The following is a 13,536-nucleotide window of genomic DNA, read 5'->3' as shown; positions in this document are numbered from 1 at the left end:
TAAATAGCACACTAAATAACAAAGAAGAATGAATAAGTGACCTGGAAGATAGAATAATGGAAATCACCCAATCAGAACAGCAGACAGAAAGAAAAATGAAAAAAAAAAATAAAGCAACACATGAGATATAGAAAGTAATATGAAGGATGCCAACCTAAGCATAATAGGGGTTCCAGAAGGAGAAGAGAGAGAAAAGAGGATCAAAAATGTATTTGAAGAATTTATGACTGAAAACTTCCCAAACCTAAAGAAGGAAACAGATATCCAGGTACAGGAAGAACAGAGGGTCCTATACAAGATAAACCCAAACAGATCCACACCAAGACATATCATAATTAAAATGGTGAGAATTAAAGATAAAGATAGGATTCTAAAGGCAGTTACAAGGGAAGCCATTTACCACAAACCCACAGACAACTTAATACTCAACCATGAGAAGCTGAAAGCCTTTCCGCTAAATTCAGGAACAAGACGAGGATACCCATTCTCACTTCTATCACAGTACTGGAAGTCCTAGCCACAGCAATCAGACAAGAAAAAGAAATAAAAGGTATCCAAACTGGAAGGAAAGAGGTAAAACTCTCACTCTTTGCAGATGACATGATATGCAATAGAGAGAACCCTAAAATCTCCATACAAAAACTATTAGTGCTAATAAATGAATTCAGCAAGGTAGCAGGATACAAGATTAACAACAGAAATCTGTTGCATTTCTTTACACTAATAATGACATGTCAGAAAGAGAAAGTAAGAAAACAATCCTGTTTAAAACTGCATCAAAAAAATAAAATCCCTAGGAATAAACTTAACTAAGGAGGTGAAAGACCTATATACTAAAAACTATAAAACATTCATAAAGGAAATGGAAAGATATCCCATGCTCTTGGATTGGAAGAATTAATATTGTTAAAATGGCCATACTACCCAAAGCAATCTACAGATTTAATGTGATCCCTATCGAAATACCCATGACATTTTTCACAGAACGAGAACAAATAATCATAAAATTTATATGGAAACACAAAAGACTGAGAATTGCCAAAGCAATCCTGAGGAGAAAGAACAAATCTGGAGACATCACCCTTCCAGACTTCAGACAAAGCTACAGTATAAAAAACATTGTGGCATTGGCACAAAAACAGACATATAGATCAATGGAAAAGAATAGAGAGCCCAGAAATAAACCTACCAAATAAACCTATGGTCAATTAATCTATGACAAAGGAGGCAAGAATATACAATGAAGAAAAGACAGTCTCTTCAACAAATAGTGTTGGGAAAGCTGGACAGCTACATGTAAATCAATGAAATTAGAACACTCCCTCACACTATATACAAAAATAAACTTGAAATCGTTTAAAGACCTAAATATAAGACATGATACCATAAAACTCCTAGAAGAGAACATAGGCAAAACATTCTCTGACATAAATCTTAGCAATATTTTCTTAGATTAGTCTCACAAGGCAAAATGAATAAAAGCAAAAATAAACAAATGGGACCTAATCAAACTTAAAAGCTTTTGCACAGCAAAGGAAACCATAAACAAAATGAAAAAACAACTTATGGAATAGGAGAAAATATTTGCAACTAATATCCAAAATATACAAACAGCTCATAAAGCTTAATATTGAAAAAACAAACAACCAATCAAAACATGGGCAGAAGACCTAAATAGACACTTCTCCAAAGAAGACATATAGATGGCCAACAGGCATATGAAAAGATGCTCAACATCACTAATTATTAGAGAAATGCTTATCAAAACCACAATAAGGTATCACCTCACACCAGTCAGAATGGCCATCATCAAAAAGCCTACAACTACATGAGTAGTTGTACTCATGGCTATGATTTATTACAGCAAAAGGGGAAAACAATTAAAATTAACAAAGGGAAAAGGTGTATGGGACAAAGTCTGGGGGAAACCAGGAGCAAGTTTTCATGGGAACTCTTCCAGTGGAATCCATATATGTATGGGTTTATATCTGGACTCTCTATTGTGGTCCATCAGTCTATTTGTCTATCTTGACACCAATACTACAATGTCTTAATTATTGTAGTTTAATAGTAAGTATTGAAATCAGGAGAGTTAGACTTTAAACTTTGTTCTTCTCTTTCAAAGTTGTTTTGGTTGTTCTAAGTCCTTTGCATTTTTCTATGAATTTTAGAATCAGCTTGTCAATTTCTACCAAAAAGGAGAAATACTGCTGGGACTTTGATTGGAATTGCATTAAATTTATAGATCAATTTGAGGAGAACTGACATCTTGAAAATATTGAGCCTTCTAAACTACAAACACAGTATCATTCTTAATTCAGAGCTTCTTTAATTTCTCTGTTATATTTTGTAGTATTCGTTCTTCAGGCCTTGCACATTCTCATTAGATTTACCCTCAATTCATATTTTTGTTGCTATTGTAAATAGTATTTTTATTTAATTTCAATTTCAAATTGCTCATACATAGACGTGCAATTAGTTTTTTATACTATCTTGTATTCTGTATCCTTGCTAACCTCATTATCAGTTCTAGTAACTTGTTCATAGCTTTCACTGGATTTTCCAAATAGATGATCATGTTCTTTGTGAATGAAAATTTGTACTTCTTCATTTCTAATCTGGATTCCTTTTATCTCTTTTCCTTACCTTACTGCAATGGCTACCACCTCTAATACATTGTTAAACAGAAATGCTGGGAGCAGACATCCTTATTTGCTCATAATTTTTCACCATTAAGTCTGAGGTTAGGTGTAGGTTGTTCATGGATGACCCTTACTCACTTGAGGAAGGTCTCTTCTACTCCTAATTTGCTGAGAGTTTTATCAGGAATGGGTGGTGGATTTTGTCAAAGGATTTATCTACATCTATTGAAAAAATCACATGGTTTTTATTTTTCAGTGGGGTAATATGGTGAATTACAGTGATTGCTTTTTAAATGGTTAATTCCCTACATTCCTGAGATAAATCCCACTGGCAATGATGTATTATATAGTTGGGTTCAAATTCCCAAAATTTTGTTTATAGTTTTTTTAAAATAACAATATTAACTACCATTTATTGAGCTTCTTCTATGTGACAAAACTTTAACACCCATTAATCTTTACAGCAAATGTGTTAGAAAAGTACTATTATTTGAATTTTATTTTATTTATTATTGAGACATAATTGATATATAACATTATATTAGTTTGTGTACAACATATGTATATGTTGCAAAATGATCACCACAATAAATCTAGTTAACATCCATCATCACACAGTTACACTTTTTTTTCTTATAATAAGAATTTTCAAGATATTCTCTCTTAGCAAACTTAAAATATACAATAGAGTATTATTAGCTATCGTCACCATGCTGTACATTATATCCCCAGGACCTCATTTATTTTATAACTGGAAGTTTGTACTTTTTGACCCGCTTCACTCATTTCATCCACTGCACCCCCTCAACCCGTTCTCTGGCAAACACCTATCTGTTCTCTGATTCTGTGAGTTCAGTTTTCATTTTCTTTAGATTCCACATGTAAGTGAGATCATACAGTATTCGTCTTTCTCTGTCTGACTTATTTCACCTAGCATAATGCCTTCAAGGTCCATCCATGTTGTTGCAAATGGCAAGATTTCCTTCTTTTTATGGTTGAATAATATTCTATTGTGTGTATATATATTACATTTTCTTTATCTGTTTTTACACTGATGGACACATAGGTTGCTTCCATGTCTTGGGTATTGTAAATAATGCTATAATGAATATGGGGTGCAATTATACGTATCTATAACTATCTTCTTGAGCTAGTATTTTTATTTCCTTCAGATAAATGCCCAGAAGTATGACTGCTGGATCACATTTTTAATTTTTTCAGGAAACTTCATATTGTTTTCCATAGTGACTGCACCAATTTATATACATTCCTATCAACAGTACACAAGGATTCCCTTTTCTCCACATCCTTACAAACACTTCCTGTTTCTTGTCTTTTTGATAATAGCCTTTCTAACAGGTGTGAGGTGATACCTCATTGTGGTTATGATGCATAGTTCCCTGATGATCAGTGAGGTTGAGCACATTTTCATGAATCTGTTGGCCATATGTATGCCTTCTTTGGAAAAATGTCTATTCAGGTCCTCTGCTCATCTTTAAAATTTGATTGTTTTATGAGTTGTATGAGTTCCTTATATATTTTGGATTATAACCTCATATCCGATATATGATTTGCGAATAGTTTCTTCCAGAGGTTGCCTTTTCATTTCGTTGAAGGTTTACTTTGTTGTGCAGAAGCCTTTTAGTTTTATGTAGTCCAGCTTGTTTATTTTGCTTTTGTTACCTTTGCTTTTGTAATTTTTAATAAATTTTAAAATTTTTTCTTGAAGTATAGTTAATTTACAATATTGTGTTAGTTTCAGGAATACATCACAGTGATTCAGTTATACATTGAGCATAGTTCTTGTGCTATATGGTAGGCCCTTGTTGGTTATCTATTTTATATATAGTAGTGTGTACATGTTAATACCAACCTCTCAATTTATCCCTCCCCCGACCCGTGTCCCCCTCCCCCACTTTCCCCTTTGGTAACCATGAATTTGTTTTCTGTCTGTGAGTCTCTTTCTGTTTTGGAAATAAGTTCGTTTGTATATATATATATATATATATATATATATATATATATATATATATATAGAGAGAGAGAGAGAGAGAGAGAGAGAGAGAGTCCACGTATAAGGGATATCATAGGATATTCGTCTTTGGCTTACTTCACTTAGTGTGGTAATCTCTAGGTCCATCCATGTTGCTGCAAATGGCATTATTTCATTCTTTTTTATGGCTGAGTAATATACCTTTGTATATATGTACCACATCTTCTTTATCCATTCATCTGTTGATGGACATTTAGGTTGCTTCCATGTCTTGGCTATTGTAAATAGTGCTGCAATGAACACTGGGATGCATGTATTTTTTCGAATTATGGTTTTCTCCAGATATATGCCTAGGAGTGGGGTTGCAGGACCATATGGTAGCTTTATTTTTAGTTTTTTAAGGAACCTCCATACTGTTCTCCATAGGAGCTGTACCAATTTACATTCCCAGCACCATTTATTGAAGAGACTGTCTTTCCTCTATTGTATAGTCTTGCCTCCTTTGTTGTAGGTTAATTGACCATAGGTGTATGGGTTTAGTTCTGTGAAAAATGCCATTGGTAATTGCATAGGGATTGCATTGAATCTGTAGATTGCCTTGGGTAGTGTAGTCATTTTGACAATATTGATTCTTCCCAAGAACACGGTATATCTTTCCATCTGTTTATGTCATCTTTGATTTCTTTCATCAGCATCTTATAGTTTTCAGAGTCCCAGTCTTTTGCTTCCTTAGGTAGGTTTATTCCTAGGTATTTTATTATTTTTGATACGATGGTAAATGGGACTGTTTCCTTAATTTCTCTTTCTGATCTTTCATTGTTGGTATATATAAATGCAACAGATTTCTGTATATTAATTTTTGTTACCTTTGCTCTTGATGTCAAATCCAAAAAATCATTGCCAAGACTGATCTCAAGAAGCTTACGACTTATGTTTTCTTCTAGAAGTTTTATAGTTTCACGTCTTATGTTCCAATGTTTAATTCATTTTCAGTTAGCTTTTGTGTATGCTGTAAGTTAGTGGTCCAGTTTTGTTTTTTCATGTGACTGTTCAGTTTTCCCAATACCATTTATTGAAAAGACTGTCCTTTCTCCATTGTATATTCCTGGCTCCTTTGTCATAAATTAATTGACCATATATGTATGGATTTATTTCTGGAATCTTTATTTTGTTTCATTGATCTATGTGTCTGTTTTATGCCAACACCATCCTGCTTTGATTACTATAGCTTTGCAATATAGTTTGAAATCAGGACACGTGATACCTCCCACTTTGTTCTTCTTTCTCAAAATTGCTTTGGCTATTCAAGATCTTTCATGGTTCCTTCTCAAGATTACTTTGGCTATTTGGGATATTTTGTGGTTTCATACAATTTTAGGATTGTTTGTTCCATTCCTGTGAAAAATATCATTGAAATTCTTAGAGAGATTTCATTGAATCTGTAGATTGTTTTGGGTAGTATCGGCACTTTAGCAACATTAATTATTCCAATCCATGAGCAGAGAATTTCTTTCCGTTTACGTCTTCTTTGATTTCTTTTATCAACATCTTAGAGTTTTCAGTGTACAGGTATTTTCACCTCCTTGGTTATGTTTATTCCTAGGTATTTCCTGCTTTTTCATGCAATTATAAATGGGATTGTTTTCTTAATTTCTCTTTCTGATAGTTCATTATTAGTGTATAGAAATGTAACAGATTTCTGTATTTTGACTTTGTTTTCTCCACATTTACTGAATTATGAGTTCTAATAGCTTTTTGGTGATCTCTTTAGGGTTCTCTATATGTAGTATCATGTCATTCACAAATAGCAACAGTTTTACGTCTTCCTTTCCAATTTAGATGCCTTTTATCTCTTTTTCTTGTCTTTTATCTCTTTTTTTCTTGTCTTATCCTAGTTTTGTGGCTAGGATTTTTTAATACTATGTTGAATGAAAGTGGTGAGAGTGGGTATTCTTGTCTTGTTCCTGATCTTAGAGGAAAACTTTCAGCTTTTCACTGTTGAGTATTATGTTAGTGATATACTAACATAATACTATGTTATATTTGGGTTTGTCATATATGGCCTTTATTATGTTGTTGTATGTCCCTTCTTAATCCAATTTGTTGAGAATTTTTATCATAAATGGATGTTGAATTTTATCAAAAGCTTTTTCTGCATCTATCGAGATGATCGTATGATTTTTATCCTTTGTTTTGTTGATGTGGTGTATCATGCTGATTGATTTGTGGATATTGAACCATCCTTGCTTCCCTGGAACAACTCCCACTTGATCATGGTGTAAGCTCCTTTTAAGGTACTATTGAATTGTTTGCTAATATTTTGTTGAGGATTTCTGCATCTATGTTTGTCAGGGACATTGGCCTGCAATTTTCTTTTTTTGTGGTATCCTTGTCTAGTTTTGGCTTCAGGGTAATGCTGGCCTCATTAAATGAATTTGGAAGAGTTCCCTCCTCTTCTGTTTTTTTGGAAGAGTTTGAGAAGGATTGGTATTAATTCTTTAATGTTTGGTAAAATTCACCAGTGAAGCCATCTGACCCTGGACTTTTGTTTGTTGGGAGGTTTTTGATGACTGATTCAATCTCCTTACTGTAATCAGTTTGTTCAAATTTTCTATTTCTTCATGATTCAATCTTGGTTGGTTGTATGTTGCTAGGAATGTATCCATTTCTTTTAGGTTGTCCAATTTATTGGCACATATTTGTTCATAGAAGTCTCTTATGATCCTTTGTATTTTGTGGTATCAGTTGTAACATCTAAAATTTCATTTCTGATTTTATTTGAGTCCTCTTTCTTTTTTTTCCTTGGTAAGTCTAGCTAAAGGTTTGTCTATTTTGTTTATCTTTTCAAAGAACCAGCTCTTAGTTTCATTGAATTTCATTGATCTTTTCTATTGTTCTTTCAGTGTCTATCTCCTTTATTTCCACTCTGATCTTTGTTATTTCCTTTTTTTCTATTCATTTTTGGTTTTGTTTGTTCTTCCATTTCTAGTTCCTTGAGGTGTAAACTTAGGTTGTTTATTTGAGGTATTTCTTGTTTCTTGATGTAGGCATTTATCCCTATGAAATTCCCTCTTAGAACCACTTTTGCTGCATCCCATAAGTGTTGATATGTTGTATTTCCATTTTCATTTGTCTTAAAGTATTTTTTAATTTCTCTTTTGGTTTCTTCTTTGACCCAATTTTCTTTGACCAAATTTGTGAATTTTCCAATTTTCTTCTTGTAATTGATTTCTAGTTTCATACTACTGTGGTCAGAAAAGATGCTTGATATGATTTCAGTCTTCTTAAATTTATTAAGACTTGTTTTGTTGCCTAACATATAATCCATCCTGGAGAATGTTCCATGTGCACTTGAGAAGAAAGTGTATTCTGTTGCTTTTGCATGGAATTTCTATATATGTCTCTTAAGTCCATTAGGTCAAACTTGTCATTTAAGGGCAATGTTTCCTTATTGATTTTTAGTCTGGATGATTTTTCCATTGATGAAAGAAGGGTGTTAAAGTCCCCCACTAATATTGTATTGCTGTCTCTTCGTCCCTTTAGATCTGTATTTGCTTTATATATTTAGGTTCCCCTATATTGGGTGCATAAATATTTACAAATATTATATCCTCTTGTTGGATTGACCCCATATCATTATATAATAATCTTGTCTCGTATTACAGTCTTTGTCTTAAAGTCTATTTTGTCTGATATAAGTATAGCTACCCCAGCTTTCGTTTGGTTTTATTTGCATGGAATACCTTTTTCATCCCTTCACTTTCAATCTGTGTGTACCCTTACATCTCGAGTGAGTCTCTTGTAGGCAGCATGTAGGTGCCTATAAGAGACTTAAAATAGATGGGTCTATTTAAAAAAATCTAATCAGCTAGTCTGTGTCTTTTGACTGGAGAATTTAGTCTATTTACATTTAAAGTCATTATTGATAGGTATGCACTTATTGCCATTTTGTTAATTATGTTCTGGCTATTTTATGATTCTTTTGCTCCTTTTTTCTTCTCTTGCTCTCTTCCTTTCAGATTTGATAATATTCTTTAGTAGTATGCTTAGATTCTTTTCTCTTTATCTTCTGTGTATCTACTATAGGTTTTTGCTCTGTAGTTACCATGAGACTCACTTAAAAAAACTTATATTTGTAATGGTTTAAGTTGATACTAACTTAAATTTGAATGCATTCTAAAGCTCTCCATTTTATCCCCCCCTACACATTTTATGTTTTTGATGTTATAATTTACATCTTTTTATCTTGTGTATTCATAACAAATTATGTAAATATATGCATTTTTGTGTGTGTATTTATCCATTTATATAAAATTGAGCATGGAGAAAAGCAAGAAAGGATGTACATCAGATTGTTGTTAATGATAGATACCATAGAAATGGGGGTCAGAGATTGGAGAATTGAAGGTAAGGAAAAATGTAAAAGAAGAAGAGTAGGAGAGGGAAAGAAAGAGGGAAGAGAGGGAGAGAGAGAGGAGAAGGAAGGTGGGGAAGTGGGTATAGGAGGAGGAGAAAAGAACAAAGAAGGGGAGGGGAGGAGAGGGGAAGGATGGCAATGATAAAAAGAACATACATAGTATTACTAACTCTGTCAGAACAAATCAAACTACAGGTACCTATACACATGAAATTAGTCTCTTGAATACTAAGCTACTCTCTCCATGTGGTAGAAACTGATGTCATTTTCACTTTATTCCTTAGTATTTTTAATATTGTAGAACTACTATATTCATGTATTTGTTATATTGTTCCAGTCACCTAGTACATAACAAAATCCTCCAAACTTAGTGACTTAAAACACAACAACAACATTTATTTTGCTTAAAAATCTACCATGTAGGCAGAGCTCAGTGAGAACAGCTTGCCTCTGCTCCACTTGACATCAGCTGAGGCAGCTCAAGGGCTGGGGACTGGAATCTCTGAAGGCTTGTCCGTTCACAGTCTGGCAGGTAATAAAGGCTATAGTCTGGGACTCATTCAGATGACATCTCCTCAGGGAGACCTTTGTAGTCACCCAATCTAAAGTAGCCTGCCGTTTGTCTTGACCACATTCCCTATATTATTTTCTTAACAGCACCTATGATTAGATGACATTCTTCAGTCTAATTATTTAGGATTACTAGAATGTCAACAGGAGTCTTGTCTCCCTTGTTCACTGTTGTATCCTCAGAGCATGACTCAGAGCCTGGCATGTAGTAGGCATTGAATTCAATATACATAAATTTATCACACTGATGTCAAATGGAACTACTTTAATCATCAAGGGTTAATTATACACTTTTGCCACATGAAGGTAAACCCGTCAGAAAGAAACAAGTGTAAAAGGTTTAATCCTAAGTCCATGGGAAAAAAATAGTAGAGAGGCCCCAAAACTCCCCACAACGCATAGTGCAGGCACACTGCTCTCTGGAGAAGAGAGCAGCTGCAGGCAGTGCCATACCCATCTTGCAAATGGAAGTTCGGTGTCAACAACATCTGTTACTTTGCATTTTCTGTTAACCTGAATTGCATTTGGCTGTGTAGTTTTCTTTGCATTTAAGATATTAATTTGTTTATTAAAATTTTGAATTAATCCCTAGGTTAACCATTTTTCACATAAAGTAACATTAAAATAAAAATAACAAATCAGCACTATGGGCCTTCAAGAATGTTTTCCTCCAGCATGAATCAGTACCTAAATTTGAGAAGCAATGGAATAAGGGTTAATGTCCATAATATATATATGTATATATATGTTTTTATTATTTATTTATTTTTTTATTCAAATATAGTTGATTTACAATATCATGTTAATTTCAGGTGTACAGCACAGTGATTCAGTTACACATATATACATTATATATATATGTTTTAAAAAACCTCAGAAACTGATAGGAAAAAAGCAAGCAATCTAATTTTAAAGCAGACAGTGGTTATGAACAGAATCCACGAAATAAGTTACATACATACCAATGAATGAATGAAAATATAATTAACTTCATTAATAAGATACAAATCACAACAACAATGTGATGCCATTTTAACTTATCAGTCTAGCAAAAATAAGAGAACTGATAGCATCAGTTTTGGCAAAGATGTAGGTAAGCAGGACCTCTTAATACATCGTAGGTGCAAAGGTAAACCTTTCAGCACAATTGGGCAATAGTTTTCAAAATTAAAATGTACATATTCTATGACCTACAGAATGCCACTTCTGAAAATCCATTTTTATCTGTACAAAGGCAAAGTCATTCAATGCAGCATTATCTGCAATAGCAAAATAATAACAACAACAAAATGAAAAGGAAATAACCAGAACTCCCTCTAGGAAAACAATTAATGGGTACTCTATTATGGCACACCCATGCAACAAAACACAGTGCAGCTGTCAGAAAAGATACCTCTGTATGCACAAATAGGAAAGACTTCCATATGTTTTAGTGAAATCAGTACTTTGAAGATCAGTATGTACTGTATAATCTTTCTTTAAAGCTATATGTTTATATACACACACATACATATATATATACACATATATATTTGAATAAACATATAAAACAGCCTGAAAGGCAACCACTAACAACAGGAGTTAACATCTGAAGGTCCGAGTGAGAACTTTCACTTTTTACTTTTTTATGCACTTTCACTGCTCTTTTACATGGATATATAATTATCCAAGGGCATAAATGGATTCTTAAAACTATTTTCAGACATGTACAAAATTTTTCAGAACACTAGGCATTTACTTTGAAAATAATAAAATTATGTAATTATATATATTACTCTTACTGAAGTTCCTAGTATCAAATGGTACCCTAGTACCTAAAAGAGCCTTACAGCCTACATAGTTAAGTATCCATATTGTACATAATGCTAAAGAGAATTTATCTGCTAGAAAAGTTTGTTCACCACTGCATCCCACCACCTCAAACAGTATTTAGAGCTCAATAATTTTGAATAAATAAGTGTGTTTACAATTTCATAAACAAGTCTTAACTTTCAGGTTTTCATTCCTTCTTTGTTAAGAGTCTAGAAATTACTTCCATCCCCCAAAGCAATTTTGCAACATCCTCTGTAGCCAAAAGTGGCTAAAATGCTGGTTTTCAAACTTACCAGAGGCTCTAGTTTTATAGGCTGCTGTCGTTTTCTTGTCCTCTCCTGAGCTTTTGTAGTGTGCTTAAATGTCAGGAATTGTGTATCAGCTTCATTTTCTGTGGGTGTTACAAAACTCAGTCTTCCCTTTGCTTTTATACTATTCAGTCTTGTAAGCATAGGGTTTTCCATCAGCTCTCCAATACTTTCCAGGTCCAACTCATTGTCTGAGGCACGAAAAGCCATCTTCACTCCTGGAGAGGGGTTAGGATCAAGAAAAGAAAAACGAAAAGTAGAGCAAAAGGATTGGGGAAGTAGGGCTAAGCGCAGGGGTTTTAAGAACCACGGAGAGCTGAATTTGCTTATCCCCAAAGAAAACCTATCAAAGTTACCCCATTCTTCCCAAACTGAGGACCTAAACCAGAGGAAAGAAAATTAGGAACTATGCCTGGCCTTCTAGAAGCCCCGTAGCTGGGGTGGGACCCATGAATTTGCATTTCTAATAACTTCCTGGGTGATGCTGTTGCTGCCTCTGATTTGGGGACCACAATGGTCCAGATTTGGAAGGATGAAGAGAAATGCCATTATACTGAGATCGTTTCTCACACTTGAGTATGCAAAATACTTCCGGTGGTGGGGGTAGTGTTCAAAATGCAGGTAATTCTAATGCAGGTAATCTGAGATATATAGCCTAGGTACTCACAGAGAAACCAAATAAAGGGAAAAAAGAGTTGAAGGCTAAATCATAAAACAGCGCTTCTGGAGATTTTATGTGTATGAGAATCACTTGAAGAGCTTGTGAAAAGGCAGATTCTGATTCATTAACTTTGAGTAGCAAGGTCCCAGAACACTAGAACTATGAGCCTTTTGTAGTGGTCTTGTACCCTCACCACCACTCACACTCCAGTCCCACCAGATGGGTGGAAATACTTTCCTTAAAAAGAGTATTACAATACACGAGGTCTTGAACCAGGTGTCAGCAGGCCCAGGTTTTAGTCTAGATCAGCACTGGCCAATCGAAATATAATGCAAATCTCCTATGCAATTTAAAAATTTCAAGTAACCACATTCAAAAACAAAAACAGAAATTAATTTAATAATGTTCTTTATTTAACATATACAAAATATTATCATTTCAACATGTAACCAATATAAAACTTATTAATATGATAGTTTATTTTTTGTTACTACGTCTTCAAAGTATTTCACCTTTAGGGCACATCTCAATTCAGACTAGCCCCCTGTGGCTAGTGGTTACCATACTGACTAGCAGAGGTCCAGACCTGACCACTCCGTGTGTGATCTTGGACAAGTCTCTTGATAGCTCTGTTCCTCAGTTTCTAGCCCTCTAAATTGCTAGGTAGGTAGTAGGTATCACTAAAACGCCTTTCCATTGGCCTTCTCTGCCTCTCTGACTCTCTGAGCCTTTCCTTATGTGCTCCAAAAGCATGATGAGTCTCCCGCCTAGAAGTCGGAGTTCAGCCCCACAGCTCAATTCCTCAGGACTCACCAAGTCAGACTAGACCAGCAGCCGCCTCAGAGGGTCTCCTGAGACAGAGAAAAAGCAGGTCTGGGAGTAGAAAGTTGTCTCTAAGCCGAGAATGTTTCCCGTTGCCTAGCAGCCACCAGGCCGCCACTGAGGCTCACTGCGCCTGTGCGCGATCTGTCGCCACGGCAACCCCTCAGCCAACTGCAACTCTGGGTCCAAGACTGTGCCGGGCAGTCGAGCCAATGACTGTCTCTGGAAATTTCCTTACGTCGCTGATTGGTGGAGAGCTCGCACTAGACCTGACTGCTTCTCCGCGCTGGGAAGTGTTCCCGGGCTAGGCT

The 13,536-nt window shown here is 34.8% G+C and overlaps 1 protein-coding gene across 1 annotated transcript in view; it reads right to left on the bottom strand.

Annotated features, from left to right (window-relative positions):
- DNAH6 (dynein axonemal heavy chain 6) overlaps nucleotides 1–13,322 on the bottom strand; it is a 297,879-nt gene extending 284,557 nt beyond the window's left edge. The window contains exons 1-2 of the mRNA XM_068564239.1: nucleotides 13,217–13,322; nucleotides 11,728–11,960 (exon numbers count right to left, since the gene is read on the bottom strand). Of these exons, the coding sequence (XP_068420340.1) occupies nucleotides 11,728–11,952 (225 nt within the window). The 5' untranslated portion in view covers nucleotides 11,953–11,960; nucleotides 13,217–13,322. The remainder of the gene's footprint in view (nucleotides 1–11,727; nucleotides 11,961–13,216) is intronic.
- Between the last annotated feature and the right edge of the window lie 214 nt (nucleotides 13,323–13,536).

This window comes from Eschrichtius robustus, chromosome 15, assembly GCF_028021215.1.
Source record: "Eschrichtius robustus isolate mEscRob2 chromosome 15, mEscRob2.pri, whole genome shotgun sequence".
NCBI lineage: Eukaryota > Metazoa > Chordata > Mammalia > Artiodactyla > Eschrichtiidae > Eschrichtius > Eschrichtius robustus.
The sequence above is the reverse complement of the archived record's forward strand: the minus strand, read 5'-3'. Positions and strand labels throughout refer to the sequence as shown.